General features: G+C 41.2%; 1 protein-coding gene across 1 annotated transcript in view; it reads left to right on the top strand.

Moving 5' to 3' along the window:
* Positions 1–4416: 4416 nt before the first annotated feature.
* LOC309388375 (L-gulonolactone oxidase-like) overlaps positions 4417–26663 on the top strand; it is a gene marked incomplete at its 3' end in the record, with an annotated part of 39672 nt that continues 17425 nt past the window's right edge. The window contains exons 1-6 of the mRNA XM_081945617.1: positions 4417–4470; positions 6723–6824; positions 7327–7452; positions 8376–8470; positions 10576–10666; positions 22508–22693. Coding sequence (XP_081801743.1) covers positions 4468–4470; positions 6723–6824; positions 7327–7452; positions 8376–8470; positions 10576–10666; positions 22508–22693 — 603 coding nt within the window. The 5' untranslated portion in view covers positions 4417–4467. The remainder of the gene's footprint in view (positions 4471–6722; positions 6825–7326; positions 7453–8375; positions 8471–10575; positions 10667–22507; positions 22694–26663) is intronic.

Here is a 26663-nt window from a genome sequence, read left to right as displayed (position 1 = left end):
TTCAATACATTGCCCTGATTGAATTGTTAGATTGCCTGTGTGGGGAGAATGTTTCTCCACCATACACCATGGTGGCACAGTGGTTAGAAAGCAGTATTGCAGGCTAACTGTGCCCACTGCCAGCAATTCGATCCTGATCGGAGCGAGGTTGACTCAGTTTTCCATCCTTCCAAGCTCATTAAAATGAGGATCCAGATTGTTGTGGGAAATATGCGGACTCCGTAAACCGTACAAAGAGGGCTGTAAAGCACTGTGAAGCGGTATATAAGTCTAAGTGCTATTGCTGTAACCCTTCAAACTGAAGTGGGGAAAAGGCTGAGTAATGTATCCAACATTTTTTCTGCACTGGATATGTTATGTTTTGTATATAGTTGTAGAACATAACAGGATATGTCTTCTGCATCTGCTCAAGGCTTTGCAAAGTGCAGGGTTGAAACCATGTTGTGTTTCCAGTGGGTTAAGAGAGTTGACATTTCCTTTGGCCAGCAGATGGAAGTAGAGATGCAAGTAGAAAACAGAAAGTTGGCATCATATGCTTCTGCCATAACCTAATAACCTTGCAGCTTTCTTCTTCGGAAAAAAAGAATAGCCAGAGGTTGCTTGTTCTTGAAAAATTTAAGAAACACTGGTTTAATTATCCCTTCCAACACAATGATTTTGGGAATATTAATTCCCCTCAGTAAAAAAAAGTTAAGTTGGCAACCTAGAAGTTCAAAAGCATGCAAATGCCAATAGATAAATAAGTACCATTACGATGGGAAGCTTACTGTGTTTCGTGTTTCACACCAGCTACATGATGGCACAAATGTCTCCCACCAAACACAATTTTCCTCTGCTGAGAATCAGAGATGAGCCCTGCCTATTGCAGATTTTAGGCCTCTTGGGAAGAAGCTCTGTAAGGCACCACCCATAGTGAGCTCTACAAAGGTATAGATGTCCAAATGTTATGCAATCTGGACTAATTTCATCAACCTTCAGTTTTCTGAAGCGTCCTCAGTTTTGTTGATGAGTAGCACCAAGAGGATTCCATATATTCAGCTGTGCCCAAGGGCCTCTAGAATTAATGGGACTCTGAACCAGGTAATAGCTAACTTGCTGATACACTGTTCTTATTAACCATTCTGGGATTAACAGGGTCATTATTCCAGTCAAACTTTAGCCTTTTGTCTGGAATTGAAAAAGAGGGATGGGACAAGAGGTGTTGTTTTTTTTAATCTATTATTCAGCAACTGGATGCCAAAAGAATCACTAGGGAAAGCTGATCAGTTGTTGCAAAAAAAAATCATTTCTGGTTTGTGTTTTGTTTCCCTGTTGTATCAGCCTAAGGATTGCATGTAATATTTCAAAACAATTCCTTCCATCTTGCTAATGGCCATAGTGCGGATGTTAGCAACCTGCAGCTCCAGAGCCGCATGTGGCTCTTTGACCCCTCTCCTGTGTTTCCCTGCTGACCCGATCGCGCAACTTGCTCTCTGCCCTGAGACACTGACCCAACCTTGCTAACACGAGGGCTGGCAGGATGGGAATGGGATCCAGGAGGAGGGTACAACAGAAAGGGGAACACGCCTGCAGCTGAGGAGTGAGTATGAGCCGCAGCCATCGCTTCCCTTCTTTTTTCAAAAAAGTTTTTTACTTTTACTTTCAAATTCATTCTTAAATACACATTCTTATAATTGCTATTTAACATTGGTCAATTCATATCATTTTTCCACCTGTATATTTACATTTTTATACTTTCTTATTTCCCTCCCCCTTGATTTAATAATGTGTCGTCTGAGTTATTTGTTTTGATGCTTTGTTCCTTTCTCTTTCTATTTGTATCTTTTTTCAAGCCAATCATAAAATCGCCCCCATGTTCTGTAGTACACTGATTCCTCTTTGTCCTTTATTCTCAGTGTCAACCTATTCATTTCTGCACAATCTAATATCTTCTTTATTACCTCCCCTTCCGATGGGATTTTGTCTGCTTTCCAATTTTGTGCAAATACAATTCTAGCTGCTGTTATTATTTGTACAATCAAATATGAATCTTCTTTACTATATTTCTCTGGTAGAGTACCCACTAAGAATATCTCTGGCTTAAATTCTATGGGCTGATGTATCATTTTTTCTAACCATGTTTATATTTTAACCCAATAGCTTTCTGCGTCCCTACATGTCCACCACTTATGATAATATGTCCCTGGTAATTGGTGACATTTCCAACATTTAGCTGATTTATCCTTAAACATTTTTGCTAATTTTTCCGGTGTTATGTACCATTTATAAAACGTCTTATATAAATTCTCTTTGTATGCTGTCACCATTGTCAGTTTATAGTTCCTTTCCCATAGTTGTTGCCATTTTTCTAGTTCTATTGTACTGCAGCTGAGGAGTGAGCATGAGCCGCAGCCATTGCTTCCCTGAAACCAGTCCGAACCAGCTGAATCCCACCCCAGGTTGGAAGACAAGATGTGGTTAGGAAATCCTCAGCTGTTTTCGCATGCAGAGAGCAAAGTGGTATACAATGATCAGCGGAAAGGCATCTAAAAAGGACACATGTTCTAAGCCAGGATGTCACATTCAAGGCCCTGGGACCAGAACCGGCCCATGAGGTGCTTAGATCTGGCCCACAGGGCCACTCTGGAAGCGAAGGACCAGACCATAGTGCCTCTACCAGCAAAAATGGAGCTCGCAAGGGCTATGGCCGGTCCACATGAGCTCTTTTTTCTCTGGCAGAGGGCTGCAGGAGGCTATCACAGCTGAAAACTGAGCTTGCAAGGGCCGTGGGTGGTCCTCCCAAGCTCCATTTTCACTGGCAGAGGGTTGCAGGAGTCTGTTGCAGGCAAAAACGGAGCTTAGGAGACTGTTTTTGCTCGCAGAGTGCTTGGGCCACCACAGGTGCCTCCAACATGAGTGATGTTGAACTGCCCACCATGGGCACACACACGCAGATACACCCAAGGTCAAACACAACCCTGATGTGTCTCTCAATGAAATCGAGTTTGACACCCCTGTTCTACACTCTTATTGAATTCCATACAAAGAGAAAAGCAAGATGGTGTTGATTAGTTTACTGTAATGGCAGTTGTATGGAATAGTTTGTGCACACTCTAGCTAAGCTATAGAAGAAGGCAGATTCAAGATTCTAGAAGGTATTGCCTGGGGAAAATACCAGAACGAAACCAACAAGATAAACATAAACTGAGGAAGGGAAGGGGCAGCTGTTGATGTGAAAATAAATAAGTAATGACCATTTTTGGGAGCAGCCTGTTCATCTGATGGACTTTGGTTGGATCTGATCAACAAAGCATGTCTTGCATCCTCATTGGCAAATGTTTCTGCCTTTGCACACAATGATTTGAGATAGAGGCAAACTGGTAATAATGGGGTGTCGGGGAGAAAAGGTTGTCTTATGCTTTGATACAGACTTAGTTCAAGAATAATCCAGGATTAAAAAAAAAAGCTTTTTCACTTGATTCAGGCAATCTCTGATTTGTTTTAAATAGGATTTGTGATATCAAGCATTTTCATTTAACCATTTAAAAAAAGTATTCATATAAATTATAAATGTATAACATAAGGAAGGACTTAACGAAAATAAAAGAATTAGAAGCAAAACCCAGTGACAATGAGCAGGCATAATCCTAAAACTGCATGTAAATGTGTGTATATAATGTTCTTTGATTTTCTAGTATTTCTCCAAGCATTTATTCCAAACATCTTTAATCATAAAATATTCATTTCTTTATTGTTGTTGTTGTTAGTTGCAAAGTCATGTCTGACCCATTGCAACCCCGTGGACAGCGTTCCTCCAGGCCTTCCTGTCCTCTACCATCCTCTGTAGTCCATTTAATCTCAGGCCTACTGCTTCAGTGACTCCATCCAGCCACCTCATTCTCTGACATCCCCTTCTTCTTTTGCCCTCAATCTTTCCCAGCATTAGGCTCTTCTCCAGTGAGTCCTTCCCTCTCATTAGGTGGCCAAAGTATTTAAGCTTCATCTTCAGGATCTGACCTTCGAAAGAGCAGTCTGGGTTGATCTCCTCTAGAACTGACTGGTTTGATCGCAGGCAGTCTAAGGGACTCACAGGAGTCTTCTCCAGCACTTACTTTATTACTCAGCCCAATTCTTTTTAAAGAATCTTTCAGGGCTATCTGTTAATTAAATAGGATAGCTGCTTAGCTTTCATCCCAAATCTAAATTTCTTAACCCCCAAACCAACATTGCTGTTGTTACTCATTAACCCCTTTTTTCCCCTGGAGAAAAGTCCTTACGACACAGAGAAGTATTCCATCATTTGGCTTCTCCCAACTCAGCACTCTTGACTGAACTTCTGAGCCTCCTGTCTTTCTAGTTCTGCTGTTTGGTGAACATTTCAAAACTTCAGGTTTTAAATCCCCCCCCCTCTTCTTTTTTAGGGCTCTTTAATAGAGGACTTCCCATTCTGCAAATCTTCTCTCTGAGGTTCAACGGAAGCTAAGTACAATGGTAAGAATATTTGTTTTAATGGTGGGAGAAACTACCCTTGGAATGATGAATGAGTTGGGTTGAGGAGCCGAAGGAAAGACAACCTCATCTGAAATTATCTTGATGGCACTGAACCGACAGAGGAGAAGTGATGATTTTATAGTATTTGAAAAATGAGGTCCTTGTGTTATTTATCTTACTTATTTTATCACCATTTCAAAAGGAACCATCTCAGGGGCAGGTTCTGTAGAATACTACTTTGTGGTGCACTATACTCTGCCCAGAAGCAATAAGGTTCCATTTATTCCTCACCTGCTTAAAACTTTTCCAGCATGGTTTGTTTGAAACCTTGGCCAACCACCCTCTCAGATGGATCAGAATTCTTTTAGTACTGGGGTACCAAGGTCCTTCCCCTATGCAGAGTATATCTACTGTGCGCCCAAAGCAAAGCTAGTCCCTTGCATTATGTCTTTCTAAGAATGCATCTGAAAATATGTGGCTTGTATGTAATCTTTTCTTTGGAAGTATCCCCACTAACCAGAAAGAAAAAGAAGTAAATTAGCAAAACAGCAAATGAATAGAATAGAATAGAATAGAATAGAATAGATTAACAGAGTTGGAAGGGAGCTTGGAGGTCTTCTAGTCCAACCCACTGCTTAGGCAGGAAACCCTACACCGCTAATTACTTTAAGGGTTTTTCTCATGGGAAATAGAGGACAAATGTTTTTTAAAAATTAATAAACTGAGCACTAGAAGCAAAAACACAATCCACCTTTTCATAAACTGCTGTAAATGGTTAGCAAGTCTCCTGTGGAAAATGTTTTCTGTCATTAAAATTCCAATTCCCATGGCACGAAAAAGGCTTGGAATATTTGTGAACTATGTTTGCTATGGATATAACAGCTCGGGAGTTGGGACTGTGTCCTGAATTTTTTTTTCTCCAAGGGTTTCATGAAGAAAAGGGTTCTCTTGAATCAAACTTAACTTCTGCTTGGTACATGACATTCTGCTCATGTCAATTTCTTGACAGTAATACAGAAATGATTTGTCATTGCCTTCTTCCAATACAGTTTCTTTAATTTCCTAATCTGGCCTATAGGTCTGGATTTCCTGATGGTCTCCTATTTAAGTACAATATTAGGCCTACATACATAGAGTAAACAGTTGTTAATTATGAGAGATTACAATTGGAACCTCCAACTTCCAAGTCAAATGCTGAAATATCAATGAATTTTCATTTCACCAAAGAAACACAATATCCTTTAAAAGAGCAGTTCAGATACTTGACCAAGAATCATGTGTGTGCAGAAAGGCTCTGCTCCTAAACTCTTTGGAGTCAGACAAACCACTATCCAATTCTTTGTCATCTAAACTGATTGTTGGAGGATTTTTCACCCCTGAAGTTCTAGCTCTGGTTTTTCAAATCCTTTTTTAAAGCTGAAAATGACATTTGAGTAGTGATCAAGGGCCCATCCTCCAGAAAACGAATGAGACCCCAAAAAATAAAATAAGACCAGAATAGGTAGGACCAAGACAGCAATTACATTTGATTTAATTGAATTTAAATGCTAAATTAAAAAGAAATTAATTCAATAAATGAATATGATTCCTCCTCTCAATTTTAAAATATTTCTTTTCTCTTCTGTCCTATTAAGAATATTAATTTGGCATTCACTTTTGTAAAAAGTCAGTAGGCAGTGAGACATTCCAATCTGCTGAGGATATCAAACAGCCCTACAGCTTCAACTGCACCCCCTGCCAAAATAGTCTGGGAACAGGTTATTTGTTCATCATGGAGATGGTGCAAGCATATGAATTTGCCCAAGCTTTAAGATCAGCATCAGAGGCTAATTTGGTCAATCTTTAAGATCAGTTAGATCAATGTTTCTCAACCTCAGCAGCTTTAAGATGTGTGGACTTTAACTCTCAGAATTCCCCAGCTAGCATTCTTTCATAATTCAGGGGGCTACATCCAACTGTTTCAAAAGTCTTGTAATTTTCTTTTTAAGTAGACTGTTACAATACTTGATGTATTAGTTGGAAGAGTTATATTTTAGAATCTTGGAATTATTTTACTGTACTTCATTTTGTGCGTGTAGCTTACCATTTTAAGTGGAGTTTATCCAGTAAGGTAATCTACAAGCAAAGCTATCATCCATGTTTTTTAAAAAAATCTTCCCAGAAGGGTACAGATAAAACTGGCAGTGTTCATGAAACCTTCTACAATGAATTCTCAAATGGATGGGCTTCTACTATGTGTTTTTGTGCACTAGGTACATGGTGAAGGTGGAGTCAGATTCCAGAACTGGGCAAGAACATATGGATCCTCTCCAGAAATGTATTTCCAGCCGACAACAGTTGATGAGATCAGAGAGGTAAGCAAGCAACATCCAACCAGATGGTCTGTTGTTTTGATGTTCTCTATGACTAATTGTTCTCTACCTGTTCTCTATCTTCTTTACTTCTTTACTATTCTCTATATTCCATTGTTCTCTACATATAACAATATGTCCTGTTGTTCTCTATCTCTATTGTGCCAGCTGCACCTTATGGGAATTCTTATATGGCCTAGAGAAAGTATTGGGTTGCTTATTGGATTGCTTATAAGAGCCATGGTGGCACAGTGGTTAGAATGCAGTACTGCAGGCTAACTCTGCATTCCACTGCCAAGAGTTCAATCCTGACCGTTTCAAGGTTGACTCCGCCTTCCAGTCATCCAAAGTCAGTAAAATGAGGACCCAGATTGTTGGGTGCAATGTGCTGACTTTGCAGACTGCTTAGAGGGGGCTGTAAAACACTGTGAAGTGGTATATAAGTCTAAGTGCTATTGCTAAGTGCTATTCTAAATGTGCAAATGTCTGATTAACATCTTTGCAGATCTTGGCTCTGGCCAGGCAGAAAAGCAAGAAAGTGAAAGTGGTTGGTGGTGGACACTCCCCATCAGACATTGCCTGCACAGAGGATTTCATGATCCAGATGGGAAAAATGAATAAGATCCTTGAGGTAAAAGGACCTGGCACTGGGTCAGATTCATGATTCATCTTGCTCGGCTTCAGAATTCCAAAGGCTTATTTCCTTTTATGAAAGAGGCAGCTGAACCAATAAGACTAAAGGCTGCTAGGAATGTGTAAAGAGCTCCTAGATGTTGGTAAAGGAGTGGAGAGTAGTAGTTCTGGTCACAAGAAGGACTAGGGACACGATAGCAGTGTTCCAATATCTCAGGGGTTGCCACAAAGAAGAGGGAGTGGAAACTAATCAAGGAGAGAAGCAACTTAGAACTGAGGAGAAGTTTCCTGACAGTTAGAACAATTAATCAGTGGAACAGCTTGCCTCCAGAAGTTGTGAATGCCCCAACACTGGAAGTCTTTAAGAAGATGTTGGATAGCCATTTGTCTGAAACAGTATAGGGTTTCCTGCCTAAGCAGGAGGTTGGACTAGAAGACCTCCAAGGTCCCTTCCAACTCTATCATTCTATTCTATACATATCATGCCAAACCATTGTTTTAATTAAGTCCGATTATCAAAGATCCAGCAAGGTAAAATTCTCATATCATGTTAATCAATCAATCATGTTTGAAGATCACAATGCCGATTCTGTATGATTACTCAAAGAGTTTTGGTGCTTTGACTTTGGCTCTGTATTTAAAACTCCTTGTGCCCACTTTGAAAATAACTCCAAAGAAACAAGCACAGCACCCCTTTACAACTTATTATAGCATGAATATTTTTTTTAAAGAAAACTTCTATGCAGGCTTGAAAAAGATGCTGCTGCCTTAGAATCAAATATTTAGTGCAATCCTTGTGAGACGTCTGATGCATTTCTTCCAAATGATGCTTGGCCCGTGTACAGACATAATCAGTCCGGATCGAATGTTTCCTCCAGGACTGCTTCTTTGATTAACACAACAATGTATTATCCCTCGCAGGTGGACAAAGAGAAGAAGCAAGTGACGGTAGAGGCAGGGATTTTGCTCTCTTATCTGAACGTGGAGCTGAGCAAACATGGCTTAACTCTACCTATGTAAGTAAACCTTCACTGAGATGGTAGGCATATCCCTCGCTGAAACAAACAAAATGTTAATAAGTTATGGTATTTATGTAGTTACTAACCCAAGGACATCTAACATTATATTAAAGTAACCAAAATATGCTTTCAATCCCCAAAGGCATTGCACAATTTTTGAGCACCCCTGACGCTTGGAAATTGAAAATTGAAAAATTTGACGCACCCTATAAAAATGCTCAGATGTTTGTGAGCAGAGGTGGTATTCAGTCAGTTCCGACTGGTTTGCCTGAACTGGTAGTGGCGAGCTGTGGGTGGAACCCACCCCACTCACCTGCCCCGCCCACCTGCCCCGCCTCCAAAACATCCTAGGTAGCCTCATTTTTGACACTGCACACATGCGTGTATGCCGCGTGTGTGCAAAGTGCATGCGCGAAAGGTAGCCTGTATGCACAAAGGGCTCCCAGTAAACTTTTACATCGCTCACAGTTGGAACGCTCACAGTTGCAAACCGGTGGTAAACCTAAGTAAACCCCACCGCTGGTTGTGATACATGTAAGGACAAATATTATCACTAGTCTAGAAATGTGGCCAGATGTGTGATGGCCTTCTGAATGACAAATGGAATCGAACCATTTTGGGAAGGGGAGGGGACTTTTTAGAATGTTCCATCTAGTAAAGGTCTCTAGGACCAGGTTTCAACTCACCTAAATTAGACAAATCCATTACAAACTTAAGATTCAAGGCACAAATTTGCTTCTAGGGCCGCGCAGAATGATTTTAGCACAGGAGCTCAGGTATAGTTCACTCCAAAGACCTTATAATTGCATACAGAGGGAATCCTTCACCCCATTGCCCTTTTTCGGAGTGGCAAACAAATTCTTTTAAAGCCAACTGGAAAATGAAATGAGCTTATGGGAGCATATGCAAATGCACTCAGGTATGGAGACACCAAGATGAAAAAAAAACTATAATCACAGAAGGATCTAATAAGACTGACTCTTTTTTTTTCACAGCCAAGGTTATCCAAGAGTAATTATCAATGCATGAGCATCCAGAACTGGTTCTCTCCCCTCCCACTCCCCCCAAAAAACTAAGAGAGGATTTTAGAGGCAGCATGGAAGGATTCCTGGGGTGGAGGTGGTTCCCTTGTCAGTTCAGCGCATACAGGAACACAATTTCAGTTTCACAAGGATCAGAAATCCATGCACCCCTGATTGCATATATCCTTGTTAACACATGAAGCGTTAATACCACTTTATATAATGCCTTGGTAAGGCCACACTTGGAATACTGCATCCAGTTTTGGTCTCCACGATGTAGAAAAGATGTGGAGACTCTAGAAAGAGTGCAGAGAAGAGCAACAAAGATGATTAGGGGACTGGAGACTAAAACATATGAAGAACGGTTGCAGGAACTGGGTATGTCTAGTTTAATAGAAAGAAGGACTAGGGGAGACATGATAGCAGTGTTCCAATATCTCAGGGGTTGCCACAAAGAAGAGGAAGTCAAGCTATTCTCCAAAGCACCTGAGGGTAGGACAAGAAGCAATGGGTGGAAACTAATCAAGGACAGAAGCAACTTAGAACTGAGGAGAAATTTCCTGACAGTTAGAACAATTAATCAGTGGAACAGCTTGCCTCCAGAAGTTGTGAATGCCCCAACACTGGAAGTCTTTAAGAAGATGTTGGATAGCCATTTGTCTGAAAAAGTATAGGGTTTCCTGCCTAGGCAGGGGGTTGGACTAGAAGACCTCCAAGGTCCCTTCCAACTCTGATATTAGGTTAGGTATGTTATGTTATGTTATGTTATGTTATGTTATGTTACGTTACGTTACGTTACGTTACGTTACGTTACGTTATGTTCCGAATCCAAGGAATCACTCCAGAATCAGAAATACAAATCTGCATGCAACATCCCTTCATAGTCAGTGTCCTATTTCTATGGCTTGATAGGTTGTGACATATGCTCAACACTCATTGGGGCATGTTTTGAAGTCAGAGCAGGTGCAGTTAATTAGCTTTTTTGCATCAGTGTCACATTTGTTAATATCATCCTCTCAACAGTCACCTTTGGAATGGATCCCAGCTAAATCTCTCCCTTCTCTGTGTTTCGGGGCCCAGTTTAGGAGCTGTGTCAGATGTGGCAGCTGCTGGAGTCATTGGGACTGGCACTCACAACACTGGCTTCAGCCACGGCATCTTGGCCACTCAGGTAAGACCCCTGGGTTGTAACTGGCAGGGTGTAAAAATTTCCTAGCCATTATGCCTCACGAGCAAGTTATTAAAATGCTAATTAGGTCGGTTTTTATTCCCCAGTGGGAGAAAATAAATGAGAATAATGTAGAATTAGTCCTGTTGTATGCAAGGCACCATGGCAGAGCGGTTATTCAAAAGGCAGTGCCTGCCTAGAGTTCAGAAGCCTAGTGGATCCTTGGCTGGGATATCCCAGGGCTATAGACTAAATTGGGAAGCAGAAAAACATCCTGTGAAATATACTAGCAAAGTACTTCTTTATTATTGCACCAAACGCTACAGACATAGGTCCACGAGGTCACGGATTTGAGTTGGAAGAGAATTTTCCTTGCACATTAGGAATCTGGCAAATAGTCATGTGCTGTTCACACAGGGTACTTGCTACCTCCTCCCACCTCACCTTTCACTCTAGATAACCTTGGAAGGAATTGTTTGGGCCCAAAACTTTTCCTTCATGTTCCAACGCTGTGACAGACTTTCCTTAGACTTTGCTAACATACTTGGTCTCTGAACTGGATCCAGACCACTTTTGTCTTCCAGTTCAGAAGAAGTGCAAGAATCTTCCCAAGCTGGCAACTCATAAAGAGCAACTCACATGGAGATCTGATCCAAAAGTTGTGATTGGTAGGGTGGGGGGAAAATTAATTCTTTTAATGAACTTCTCCATCTTCATGCTTCTAAAAATAGTATTTATTTATTTACTTACTTACTTATTTAATTTACTTATTTATTTATTTATTATGGCCAATGTAGCCAACAAATTTGTCACAAGAGATGTTGTTTTTACATTATTTCTTTCTTAAAAATAATAGGAAAGTCTGTATAAAGTCGGTAATATGACAAGGGGGACAAAAATAAACCAGATGGTAGTTTGACAGAAAGTAAGATTTTTAAAAGCTTTTCCTCGATTGAGGTGACAGAAAATGCATTAAAGCAATAAGGCTTTTTAAAAGCCACTTGTCTTGCTTCTAAATGCTTGCAGTGAATGTTTGCATATCTAAATTGGCACAGAACTGACATATTGTATGGCACTTCGTAGATCTGCCCCCAAATTAATCACCAGGAACCAATAACATAAAGAAGAAGGCAGGCTCAGCCAAGGACATCTCAGAATTGTTTCTGTTGAAAACAATAAAACCGAGTGAGGAGCAAAAGGGCTGCCTCCTAAATTCCAGCAGTCAATTGTCTGTGAGGTTTGAGAGTTCAGCTTAGTTATTTTTTTGCCCCTGGTCCAGCTGCCATTTACTTGCAGCTGGAGCAGAAGTGCATTTTTCCTCAGAGGTGTTGTCCTAATGCCTGTTTTCTCCCCTATACTCAAGTAGACCTCACAACCCTACATTTCAGCAATCTGTTCCTGAGCTTATTGCCCCCTTTTCTCTACTTCAGTCACAGTAGCATCCTACAAACGGTGGTTATGGTTACTGAGAAAAGTGCCTGGTGTTGCAAGAGTTGCCAGCATAATCACCAACAAGGTTCATGGAGGCCATAAAATGCAGTGGAGGAAAGGGAACTTCGGGGCTTCAAAGCCATTTCCATTAGCCATTGTTCTGATTTTATGGGAGGCAAATGTATCGAGAAGGATTATCTCATTGCTTAATGCCTTTTTCCGTGGAATGTGGGCAATTTTTGTAACTCCAGGATCTCTAGAGGATCAGGGGAAGTGGTATGATCTAAATACTGGTGTCAGGGTTCAGGTAATACCCCTAACAAAAGAAGATGCCGAGGCTTGAGTTTCCTCAAAGTTCCATTTTATTAGAGATGTCATATTGGCACATCTGGGAAAAGTCGAATCTGAAGGCTTCCAGGTTTTCCCCACCCAAATGAAAGTTCAAGTCTCTACCCAACATCCACATTTCCATCACATGGTCCAATCAGGTACCATCCAAAACTGGAGATGCCTCCCAGTCACACCATCCCATCTGCAGGGCAAGATGTCCTTGACTCTCTGAGAAAAGAATGTTATTTTGACTACATATCACCCACACTCCATATAATCCACCCTCCCATTTTCCCACAGCAGAAAAATGTGGCAGGCCTGAAGGCCCAATGTAAAAGACACACATGAGTGAATTGCTGTGATTCTGTGATGCTGCGCACATGTGCGGATGGCCACGCTCACATTTCCAGTGCTGGGCAAGCCGGTTGTTTTCATTCGGGAGTCTGACAGCCCATGGATAAAAACTGTTCTTCAGCCTGTTTGTGCGGGGATGCCTATGCTTCTATATCTCCTTCCAGATGGTAGGAGAATAAAGGAGGACTGACCAGGGTGTGGGTTGTCCCTGAGGATTTTTCTCACTCTTCTAAGCCAGCGAGCCCTAGCGATATCATCTAATGGTATCAGGGGACAGCCCACGATGTTTTGTGCTGTGCTCACAACCCTCTGTAGTGTCTTTCTATCTGCAGCTGTCAAGCCAGCACACCACACCGTAATTCTCATTCACTCTGCTAAAAAAGCAACAACCCACAATTCCATTCTAAAGCCCATGCAGTAAAGGGGAAAATATGTCTCTAGATAGATGTGGATGCATTGTGTAACCCATTCCTGAAAAGGCAACCTCCACTCACTTTGACTTGCAGTTGTGGTGAGGGAGGAAATACCAACAAAGATTACGAAGATTTTACTGAATTATGAAGAATGTTTCTATCCTTGGGCTGTCAGGCTTTTAAATACAACCACAATCCCTCCATGCGCAGGCTAGGTTTTTTTCCCTTTTTCTTTCTTTTTTCATTTCTGCTATAATTTTGCACCAGTGAGGTTAAAACCAATATCGTTGTATTTACCGTATTTTTCAGATTATATGATGCACCGGATTATAAGACGCACCAAGGTTTTGAACAGGCAAATTTTTTAAAAAAGTAGGTAGGTAGATAGAGGGATAGAGAGGGAGAGAAAGAGAGAGAAATACAGTAGGTAAGGAGAGAGAAAGAGTAGTTAGGTAGGTAAGTAGATAAAGGGATAGAGAGAGAGAGAGAGAAATAGAGAGAGAGAGAATGTGTAGATAGGTAGAGGGATAGAGAGAGAGAAATAGAGATAGAGAGAAATACAGTAGATAGGTAGGTGTTTCTGCTGGCACAGCACTTGATCAATGTAATTCTCATCAATCACTTAAAGAGCTTTCCAAAAGGGGGAAAAAAGTTTTTGCACTCTGCAAACCTCCCAAAAACGGCCCGTTTTTCACGAAAAACGGCCCGTTTTTTTTAAAAAAGGCTTAGTCAACCTTGAGCCTGGTGGGATTTGAACTGACAAACTGCAGGCAGCTGGCAGGCAGCAGAAATAGCCTGCAGTACTGTTGTCAGCATTCCAAATATCATCCAGAATTAAATCAGAGTCCAAGGCAGAGCTTTCCTCAAAGTTCCAATTTAATAAGAGAGACATGTTGGTACATCTGTGGAAAACCCGAACCTGAAAGCTTCCTGAGTTTTCCACCCAGTTGAAAGTTCAAGACCTTGCCCCCACACCCACAAGTTCATCACATGGTCCAATCTTTCATCTTTGGCGTGTGATGGATCCGTTTTTCACCCTCCCCTGGCTACAAAGGCTTTCTAGGAGCCTGATGAGGGTGAAAATGGCCTCCCCTGCCCTCCACCCCCCCCCCCGGACACCCTCCAGAGACTTCAGGAGGCTTCACTAAAGCCTCCGGAGGGAGAAAAATGGCCCAATGGGCAACCTAGCTGTTTTTTGCCCTCAGGAGGCTTCCCTGAAAGCTCCGGAGGGCGAAAAACGCCCCAACTCACTAACTGGAAATCTGTTCCTGAACTTCCGTTGGGTTGTTTTTTGGCACAGAGTGAAAAACGGCTGAAAATGAAGGCCGAAGTCAGCTGGCCAGTGTGCACATGCGCACTGGAGTTGACAGGGCAATACCTCACCTGCCCTAAGAAATGGCTCCACATGCCACCTGTGGCACACGTGCCATTGGTTCGCCATCACCGATATATACATTTCAAGTACAGGTAATCCTCAACTAACAATCATTTATTTAGCAACCACTCAAAGTTACAATGGCACTGAAAAAAGTGGCATGTCCACACTTACAACAGTCATAGCAATCCACGGTCACATGATTAAAATCTGTACCCATGGCAACTGTAGTGTATTTTGTGACAGCTGTAGCATTCTAGGGATATGTGAGAGCTACTTACGACCTTCCCAATTGGCTTCCCTCAAGCAACATCAACAGGGGAAGCTGGATTCACTTAACAATGACACGAGTCACTAAAAACCTGTAGTGATTCCAAAGGTGGACTGTAACAACCAGTTCGCCCGGAACCGAAAATGTGACCGTGCGCGGCATCAAAAGAATGGCGATTATACAGGATGAGATGGCGCAGGGCGAGCGGGTGGACCCAGCTGGTGGTGGAAACAAAGTGGCCCAAACTGGAAGCAGCCCACCACTGAGTGATTCACTTAACAACTGTGGTAATAAAGAAGAAGGTCATAAAATCAGCTGTGACTCACTTAACATCCTGTTTAGCAGCAGAAATTCTGGTCCTACTTGAAGCCAAGGACTACCTATACTTGCAAATGCACATGCAAACATAGAGTATCCATATAAAGGCTCATTTGCACTAATTCATGAATATTGCCACAACATTGCAGAATAGGATGCTATTTGCTGCCGTGTAAGTGTGAGGATTTGTAACTGTGAAATGGGATGAGGTGGAGCTAAGATGAAGCCCAGAGCTTCGATTCCTTCTTCCAATTATCTGTAGCCCAGGAGTAGCCGTTTGTGGCTACTTGTAAGGCAAATTGCTCTCCCTGGTTCAGACATGGTGGCTAGCTAGATTACCTACGTTTGAATGTGGCTAATAATTTTTCTCCCACAAAACTCTGTGAGTTGTAAGACCCGACAAGAGAAGGCTGTGGAAAAGAAAGAGGGGGAAAGCTAATAAGAGAGAGCGGGTAATCAATTGGGAGACAAAAGAGATGACAAAATGGCCTTTTTGAGAACCAAGAAGGCATAAAATGTACGAGCAGCTGACAAAAACAATTCTGAGGGGAAAAAACAAAGGGGGAAAAACCTTAGGAAATGGGGAGAAAGTGGAGCAAAGACCAATACATTATATGCCTAAAAGACAGCCTGTGCTATGAGGGGCTGAGAAAGGAAGACATATTTGATAAATGTTGCCTCCTCGTCTCTTTCTGCCTCTGAGCATCATTTTCCTGCCTGAAAACTTCTGAGGAAAGTTTTACAGTGGCCACGTTTTTCTTCTGGTGCAAGTGCTTATAAATAAGTGCATGTCGACATGCAGACCACTTCTCAGAACCGACTGGGAGTGTGACATACAAATGTGTGAACAATAGTAAATGCGTAATGGGAATATTTAGGTAACCAGGTGCAAAAGAGCACAGGGCTCTTATGACTTTAACAGTGGTCCAGGCACAGAATCAGGAATTTCTGCAGCTGCAAGGAAAAGAAACAAAGTAAACTCCAAAACAGAGTCTCAAAATACAGAATGCAGAATGCAAATTTCAGTTGGAAGAAAGCAATGTTAGCACAAGTAATATAATGCACATCAACTCAAAGTAACTTAACTTTCAAATACCCATGGATGAATCTTGAGCTTCTATCAAGCAGGGCATGATAGAAGCATATAAAAGGCATGGTTTGGAGGAAGTACATGAACATAGCAATAGCACTTATATACCACTTCACAGTGCTTTACAGTCCGCTCTAAGCAGTTTACAGAGTCAACATATTGCCCCCAACAATCTGGGTCCTCATTTTACCCGATCTCTGAAGGATGGAAGGCTGAGTTAACCTTGAGCCAATCAGGATCGAACTCCTAGCTGTGGGCAAAGTTAGCCTGTAATACTGCATTCTAACCACTGCACCACCACAGCTCAATATCACAACGTGGTATTGGAAGATTAATAGTAGGAGATGCAGGGTAGAAAACTGGAAATTCATCACATTATAAATTAGATTATAGCATATCCGCTGCCAGAGGATGTAGCTACAGAGGTGGGATTCATTTACCTTCCCTACCGGTTCGCAAATGTGAGCTCACGCACCTCATCTGTGCATGCCAATGTTACATCAGAGGTGGTATTCAGCCAGTTCTCTCCGGTTCAGGTGAACTGGTAGTAGCAGCTGTGGGAGGCTCCGCCCATCCGCTCCGACATAATGCGCAAGCACTGCGCATGCGGGAGGACAGAGCCTCCCCCAGCTGCCACTATTGGTTCGCTCGAACCGGAGAGAACTGGCTGAATACCATCTCTGATGTAGCATTGGTCAGAGTTTGTGCTCAGTCCTTGATGGTTTAAGCACAATTATTTAAACTAGCCATGTTTCCCTACGTCACATGACACACTAAATCTAAATGCTAGCTTATAACAAGAATGTTAGGGTTCAAATAGTAAACTAGATCAAAACTAAGCAATAGTTTAGCAGGAGGTTGAGCCTATTCTGTCTGTGTGCGTACATATATATATATGAGTGCAAGAGAGAAACATAGGAAATGTGAACCAGTCCTCAAGTTCACGGTAGGATGCAGTCCAAATCTGGTAGATTACTGAATGATGTAGAACTGTTCAGAGAGTAGATTTTTAAAGCAACGATGTTGGCCCATTATCGTCGCCTCTCTTGCTTGCTAGAATGGAAGTCCATCTTTGTTATTGTATATAGCCAAAGCCGTTAATGGCTACCTAGAGTAGCAGCAGAGTCTCAGCTGTGAAGTTTTCAGAATGATAGGCAGGTTTGTTTCAATTGATTTTAGTGTGATTTCCCTAGAGCTTGTTTTCTCCTCTGAACCACGTTGACCTCAGAAGATTGCCTAGAGATTAAAAAAAAAAGACCTAGTAGGGCAGCAGCACCATGACAAAGGCCTCAGACTCCTAATTTTGTCTACACCCTATCCCTTGTTTTTTCTTTCCCCTGGGAAGTCATTTTCAGCAAGTGAGATTGTAGGGAAGGCAAATCAGAAAATTGAATTTACTTTTTAGAGCCACTGGAGACCCAGAGGGTAGCCTGAATTTCAACCCACTGGTGCCCTCTGCTGGAGAAAGTTTCCTGAGAGAGGAAAAAAAACTGGGTTAGGTTGGGAAACATGGATGGCTGGGATGCTTTCACCATGCACTGTGTGAAGAATTGGAATCTCAAAAACATTGCCTATCAGTTACTTACATCATCATCTAGCATCTTCCAACTACGGGACCCCTCCAGTTCAGGAAGAATGCTAGTTATGAATCATCTTAGAGGATGGTACCTTAGGATCTTGTCTTTCTGTCAACTGTAAACTTAAATGATGAGTTTATCTTGGGTTGGGACCTTGCCTCTCTAGCAACTGTAAACTCGGTAAAACTGTAAAGCCAATGATGGAACAGTGCAACGTTCTCCACATCCTTCCAGAAGCTTGGCAGTTGATCAAAGGTCATGACTCAGATCTGCAGATGTTCATATTGCTGAAGCAGATGTACTTGAACAAAACCTGAAATTAGGAGCATTTATGCTGGGGTCAAAATAAGCCAAGCTCATGGCTATGGCTATGCAATTAAAGCTCTGGCCTCTTTTACATATTTTGCACATACAATGTGCATAAAAACCGATAGGATTTCAATCCTGCAGTCAAAGCCACAACTTTAACTTTTTTTTTTTTACTGTCACCTGAGGATGACACTCTCTGAATCAATACTTGAAAATTCCCATTGGAAACAAAACATCAAATGAATATTAAAACTGAATTATCAGTTCAAAGTAAATCTTCCTGGTGCTTGTTAGATACTTTTAATTTAGAGTTTAAATTAGGCAGTTATGAGTGATGGAATTTCCCTTTTTCTTTTCTCAAAGACACAATGCTATGAACCTTCAGCATGGTTTGTGTTTCAAATTCTGTTGAGCACCATTTTATTTTGCTTCTATTTGTTTCTTAGATCAATCATATGATTGATCTGACCCAGTCAGGGATCTTATGGCAAATGAAGCTGGTGTTTTTTTTTTTTTATATAGCCAATCAGATTTTACTGAACCAAAATAAGTGAAGATAAGAAAGTAGACATTTTTATAAACAGATTTACAAAGTAATTCTATTTTATGATACAAGAAATCACAAACTAGCTGACACCAACTTTGGCTAACTTTTGGCTCCCTTCTTATGGGGTTAATTTATGGTTCAGTGTATCATGAGATTCCAGGAAATGGGTTTGTTCAATTAAAATTGTTCAGATAACCATGAGTAAGCATAGCAAGCAAGCAAGCACAGCCATTGTTAAAAATACGAGCAGCTTGGACTTTGCTGTAATAATATAATGTTATGGTAAAATTAGCCTGAAGTTGAACTGTAATGACTCTAATGTGGCATCCTGTTTAAAATATCTCCAAAGTGCCCCCATGATGATCAGTATGGAGTCTGGTGATGTACAAATAAGCAAGATTTTTTTTAACCGAATCAAATCGTTCAATATCAAGTAATGATGCATATGAATTCCAGCAATTTAAAGTCTCCCTCGTTTATCTGTGAGAAATAATTACATCAAAAACTGAGAGATGAATGCCTGTTCTGAAATTTGTGCACTGAATCAGGTCAGGCTTACGGATCGGTAGCCTGCTTTGTTTGTTCCTTTTGTTGCTCCTGTATCCAAAATGCAGATTGCTCTAAAACAGGGGTGTCCAAACTTGGGAACTTTAAGACTTGTGGACTTCAGGAATTCTGGGAGTTGAAGTCCACAAGTCTTAAAGTTCCCAAGTTTGGACACCCCTGCTCTAAAAAGACTGTCCTGTCCTGCATTTATATGACCATCCCTCTTCCCAAAGTGACTCTGGGGATGCAATAAATGTTAAGAAAAACCCAATATAAGTGTTAAGGTGAAGGTTCCCCTCGCACATATGTGCTAATTGTTCCCGACTCTGGGGGGAGGGTGGTTCTCACCTCCGTTTCAAAGCCGAAGAGCCAGCGCTGTTCGAAGATGTCTCCGTGGTCATGTGGCTGGCATGACTAAATGCCAAAGGTGCATGGAATGCTGTTACCTTCCCCCCAAGGTGGTTCCTATTTTTCTACTTGCATTTTTTACGTGCTTTCGGACTGCTAGGTTGGCAGAAGCTGGGACAAGTAGCAGGAGCTCACCCCGTTACGTGGCACTAGGGATTCAAGCCACCGAACTGCCGACCTTTCGATCGACAAGCTCACTTCATAACCTAAGCAAAAAAGAAGCTAGTATTGGGGCTGAAGACAACTATTTTATGAGCAAATCCATTATGCAATATGATGATAGTAACACCAAGATAAGATTCAAGGGAGGTAAAATAGCCTTCTCTCAAGATCTCTTGGAGTCCCAAAGATTTATGGGAATTGATGTCCAACAAATCTGAAAGTCACCAGGCTGGAGATAGCTGCAGTAGAAGTGGTGGTGCTTCAGATTGACTCAAGGCAATGTGTTCCAATGGGGTGAGCATATATTCAGTTGTTTGTCTTCAGTTAGCCTTGGATAAGTGCAGTGGCACCAATAGGGTTAATGAGGATGTAGGGGTGGTATTAGCAACTAGGTGGTGGCTAGGTTCATTTAGTGCATTTAGGCTAAGAAAACATAGCATCTATGCTTGCATCACATGCTGTACCGAAACCAACCAACCGCATTATGCTTTCACTTGATCGAAGGATTTATCATGTTGATTTATCTTGTTGAATGATTTATCCTGTTGATAGTCCCAAAGGTGCTTTTTCAGGAGGCAACTTGACTTTCTTGGTTTTTTTTTCTTTTGAAGACGTTTCACTTCTTCAAAACATCTTAAAAAGAAAAAAGAAAAAAGTCCAGTTGCCTCCTGAAAAAGCACCTTTGGGACAACCATGACCTGGATGACTGAGAATCTCTACAGACTTTTAGCTATACAATTTGGGATGGACACCCTTTGAATAGTGTGGGAGTAGGAATGGATTTCTAGAGCAAAAATTGCAGGCTATAGGAACCAGTAGTACTACTCTGGTGACCCTGAGGACATGGATAAATCTCCAGGTGCTTCCACGACCTTCTAAAACAGTGTTTCTCAAACTTGGCGACTTTAAGTCCTGTGGACTTCAACTCCCAGAATTCCCCAGCCAGCTAGGACTTAAAGTCGCCAAGTTTGAGAAACACTGTTCTAAAAGGATGCAAATGACCAGCTGTCTGCAAGGAATATAAATCCTTCCATTCCCCACCATCCTGTCAGAACTGAAGAAGCTCCTTGGATGTGAAGTGAAACGTCTTCAAAATTAAAAACAAGGAAGTCCAGTTGCCTCCTGAAAAAGCATCTTTGGGACAACCATGGATGACTGAGAAACTCTACAGACTTTTATCCTGTTGATACTGCACACTGCAAGCAAACCACCCTGTGGCAGTTTAGAACTTAAAACAATAACATGATCAATAAAATCCAATAATCTCAGAATAAAATAAATCTTGAAAATATGCCAAATAAAATCATAAGTAGCATCAACACCCAAAACAGCACAACATAAAAAGCTTCAAACATTTAATAAAATAAAGTAATTATGTGTAAATCAACCCCCTAGATATCAGGCCTTCTGCAGCTTCGCCAAATGAAATATGGTTGGCTTGGCTGATAGAACTCAGTAAACCCAGATTACAGGTAATCTTCATTAAGTGACTGCCTCATTTAGCAACCATTGGCAGTTACAATACTGATGAAAAGGTATTTTTGTGATTAATCCTCACATTTTCAACTTTTGCAGATCTGTAAAGCCAAGTAAAAGTGAAGCAAGATCATAAGCATAGGGACACTTTCATTTAATGACTGCTTCATTTAGTGACTTGAGTTGCCAATACCAACTGTGGTCACTAAACAAGGACTAACTGAAGTATGACTTCATGCAACATATTAAGGAAGGAAAAAGTTAATCTGGGAACTTTTTTAAAAACTATTTTAGCATGTTGTATATATGTAATCACAGGTAGCCGTTGACTTACAACCACAATTGAGCCCAACATTTCTGTTGTTAAGGGAGACATTTGTTAAGTGAATTTTGCCCCATTTTATGATCTTTCTTGCCATAGCTGTTCAGTGAATCACTGCAGTTGATAAGTTAGTAACCTGGTTGTTAAGTAAATCTGGCTTCCCCATTGACTTTGCTTGTTCAGAAGGTCGCAAAAGGTGATCACATGACCCTGGGATACAGCAACGGTCATAAATATGAATCAGTTGCCAAGCGTCTGAATTTTGATCAAAGAGTCACGGGGATGCTGCGAAGGTTGTAATGTCGAAAAACAATCATAGTCAGCTTTTTCAATGCTGTTGTAACTTTGAACAGTCATTAAATGAACTGCTGTAAGTCGAGGACTACCTGTACTGAATGTAGCTTGGTTAAATTGAACACAGAACTACGCATTACAATTTTAACTCGCAGTCCAGGGTCTACCAGTTGGGCAGGTTGACAGATATTTCTTCTTTCGTGGTGGGTGCATGCCAAGCAAATGACAGGAAAGCAGAATTCCTCAAATGTGCTGTGATAGGTGGGCTGATTCCAGTGGTGGGATTCAATTTTTTTTACTACCGGTTCTGTGGGTGTGGCTTTGTGGGTGTGGTGTGGCTTTGTGGGCGTGGCTTTGTGGGCGTGGCAAGGGAAGGATATTGCAAAATCCCCATTCCCTCCCCACCCCACTAACCTGCTTTCCAGCTCCGTTCTCTTGTTCAGGGCAACAAAAGAAGATCAGCTGGGAGGCAATGGGGGCGGGGCTAGCCTATTTGCCGGTTCTCCGAACTAATCAACATTTCCGCTACCGGTTCTCCAGAACCTGTCAGAAGTGGCTGAATACATACCGCTTCTGGCTGATTCCCAGATTCAACCAGATCCTTTGCTTTCCCCTTGTCAGGTGGTAGCCATGACACTGTTGACAGCTTCAGGGGACATCCTGGAGTGCTCTGAAACGGTGAATCCTGAACTCTTCCGAGCAGCCTGTGTACATCTGGGTTGTTTGGGCATCGTTCTCACAATCACGTTCCAATGTGTCGCAGAATTCTACCTGCAAGAAACCACCTTCCCTTCTACACTCAAGGAGGTAAGCTCAGATGGTGCATTTGGGAAGTATAATTTAAGACCCTTTTGAGAGGCACGTGTTGTGCCTGTGTGGCCAAGTTGCCATTTGATATTTTAATGTCTCAGAAGAATCAAAGCTGCTAGAAAAATTCTACCAGCATGCAAAGGTAATTGGTTAGCAAAGTATTCTTTTTCTATGCACAGCAGTCTCAATTAATCTAATGTGTTAGGAAATCTTCTAAGCTGAGGATCCTAAGTAGGAAGATTGAGTTTCTTTTCAGAGAGTATCTGGTCTTTGGAAATTATTTCTTTCATTATCTAAAATGTGTGTGTGTGCATTCCCCAGGTGTGCCAAAGATTTTATCTCTTCTTTTCCCACTGTTAGGAAAGAACAATGTATTTTCAACATATTTATACTTGGAGAACTTCACATCTCATGTTATCTTCCATAAAACAAATTTCTGGCAGACTTTGGTTACAGTACAAATGTACCCGTCTCTAAGAATGCTTTATTTTATATCAAGATTCTTGTCTTGTTTGCTTCTAAGATAAATGGGAGCTGTTCACTCTCCATTTATTTATTCAACCTATATGCTGAATATATATTAAGGGAAAATGGATTGGAAGAACATGAGCATGGATTTAAAATTGGATTTAAAAACATCAATAACTTGCTATACGCTGATGACACTAAACATGTAGCCCAAAATGCAAGCTCCAGTAATAAAAGTTAAGGAGCATAGTGAAAAATGGGATGAAAAATTAAATCTAAAGAAGACCAAACTAATGACAACAGGTAGAACAACTATCAATAATACTTAGTACTTATATACCGCTTCATAGTGCTTTACAGCTCTCTCTAAGCAGTTTACAGAGTCAGAATATTGCCCCCAACAATCTGGGTCCCCATTTTACCAACCTCGGAAGGATGGAAGGCTGAGTCAAACTTAAGCCGGTCAAGATTGAACTCCCGGCAGTGGGCAGAGTCAGCCTGCAATTCATTCCTTAGAATTGACAACGGAGATATCAGAGTGTTGGATAGCTTCTACCTTTCAGGCATTAATAGTAAGCAACCAGTCAAGACATAAACTGTAGGTGATGGCTTGGCAGAGAAGCCACGAAAGCCTTGAGAAAGATATTTAAAAGTCATGATGTATCTATAACTACAAAGATCAAAATCATGTTAGGCATGGTATTCCTGTGACGATCTATGGAAGCAAACATTGGAATCTGAAGAAGCAAGATAGGAAGAATATCAACGTTTTTAACCTATGGGGGAGACTTCTGAGAATATTGCGACAAATGGAACATCAAATAAATCAACCCAGAGTTCTCCACGTTATACAAAAAATGTTGAGACTCTAGAAAAAGTGCAGAGAAGAACAACCAAGATGATTAGGGACCTGGAGGCTAAATCATGCAATGAACGGTTGCAATTAATCAGCATGGCTAGTCTAGGGAAGAAAAGGACCAGAGGAGACATGTCCCAATATTTGAGGGGCTGCCTCAGAGAGAAGCGGGTCAAGCTATTTCCCAAAACACCCAAAGGCCAGACAAGGAATGATGGATGGAAACTGACCAAGGAGAGATTCAACCTGGAAATAAGGAGACTTTTTTCTGACAGAGCAATCAACCAATGGAACAGTTTGCTTTCGGAAGTCATGGGAGCTTCATCACTGGAAGTCCAATCTGCCATTTGTCAGAAATGGTGTAGGGCAGGGGTGTCCAAACTTGGGAACTTTAAGACTTGTGGACTTCAACTCCCAGAATTCCCCAGCCAGCATGGCTGGCTGGGGAATTCTGGGAGTTGAAGTCCACAAGTCTTAAAGTTCCCAAGTTTGGACACCCCTGGTGTAGGGTCTCCTGCTTGGGTGTGGGGTTGTACTAGAAGACTTTACAAGGTCCCTTCCAACTCTGTTAATCTGTTAAACGACCAGGCTCAAACTATCCTATTTTGGTCTCTCTGTCTCTGTGACCTACAAATAACTTACAGCAGCCTTTTGTAGGCAGATGGGCTGCTTTCCAAATTCCCAGCCCACATTGTCAAAAGGGACTGTGCTGTCCCAACCCATCTGGAGGGGGACAGCAGGGAAAGGTTCAGATGAAAACAATTTGCCTCATAACTTTTGCTCAATTCATGCCATAATTTTCCTCGGAGGAGAAACGACAACTTTTGAACATCTTTAGTTTAAAAGGTGAGGTGTGGTATGTAAAATTATTCAGGGAGTAGAGAAAATAAATACAAAGGTATTTTTTCTCCTTTTAAAGTGAGATTGTCCAATTCATCTGATTAATGGAAAGTTATCTTAGATGCAGCACAGAGGAATTTCCTAAGCTGGCTTCCAAGGACATTTAGTCAAGTATATGGAATAAGTTTATTCCAAGGATGATGCTGTTACTATTGCAAACTGTCTAGTGGTCATGCAGTTTTCATTACTTAGATTTTATTGGCAGTGTGATTATCATGTTTTAATCCATATTTGACCTAGAGAATTGTGTTTGGGGACAATTGATAAATGATGGCAATAAAGATAAGGAAAATATGTAGAAATAGCTAGGAAGAGTCAAAAGGTGGCCTAGAGGTGAAGACACTTGCCTCCCACTTGGAAAGTTGAGAGATCAATCTTAGGCAGCAACAGATGTTTTTCTATCAGGGTGCAAAAAGAAAATATCTGCTGCGAACCCCGCTTAGGCATAAGGAAAGGCATCTGGCCAGTAAACTCTCAGCTCCATTCAGTCACCCCCAACTCCATCCGGATAAAGGGGATTACAGGATCGTAAAAAGAAGAAGAAAAAAGTTAAAATGAGCCCTCTGAATACCAAACACAGACGACCAACTGCAAGAAAAGTCTACTACATTCCTTTCCACCCTTAAGGATGACTTAATAGGTCTTTGATGTGACCATCAAGCATAGATTTTCTCACATACTATTTTTTCAGGAAATATAGAGACCATGAGTGGGCAGTTTTACTGAAACTGGTAGCATACAAGAAATAGGGGTGAATGGGCCAATTTTTCAAACAATTGAATTCACCCTCTTCTCCTCGTTGGCTTTTTTGTTGTTGTTGCTGCAGCTTTGAAAGACTTAATATCTTACAAACATCTATATCTATTTTGATATCTCTCTATACCTATCCCTATCCCTATCCCTATAGCTACAGCTACAGCTACAGCTACAGCCACAGCCACAGCCACAGCTATCTATCTATCTATCTATCTATCTATCTATCTATCTATCTATCTATTTATCTATCTATCTATCCATCCATCCATCCATCCATCCATCCATCCATCCATTGATCTTTCTAATTTAGATACCACCCATCTCATTCCCAGAAGAACTATAATTCCCATAACTCACAACCAGCCAAGCAATCAACCATGTTAGATGTTTAGGAACCACCGTATGGTCTAATAAATCTGGCAAGCACCAAACATTTGAAAGGTGCTCCGTGTTAGTACTTTAATACATGAATGTATGATGGATTAATCCAGTTGCAATTAACTACAAACGTGGAATTAAACTTTCAGAACAACTGAATCTCTGAATACCTGATACTGGCAAAGGCAGGACCATTAATAAGGGGGACTTGTTAGCTTCCCATTCTGATTATAGGCTTCCAGAGGCCTATAAGCTGGACACTGGAAATGGGATGCTAAGAAGATTTTCTAATTCACCAAGGACAAGTTGCAGAAAAAGCAGCACTTCCTATTTTAAAAGAGGGATGCAGATGTTCAGAAGACCTAAATCTTAGCCCATAATTTTATGAATGACCTGGATCAGACATTACGTCCCTGAGAAATGCTGGCCTTTGATGCAGAAGGCAGTGGTGTCACGTCTTCATGTAATACCTGAATCAGAGCAGCCTCTTTCTTTTCTCTTCTTTGACTGATTTTCAGCAGTTCCATAAATATGCTTCAATATTTACATTGTTTGTCCTCAAAGCATTTCCTGTTCCCTGAAGCAGCTGGAGAGAGCAAAATTAAGAGA

This window comes from Natrix helvetica (genome assembly GCF_964273705.1).
Source record: "Natrix helvetica genome assembly, chromosome: 2".
NCBI lineage: Eukaryota > Metazoa > Chordata > Lepidosauria > Squamata > Natricidae > Natrix > Natrix helvetica.
Note: the sequence above shows the minus strand (reverse complement) of the source record. Positions and strands in the feature narration are given on the sequence as shown.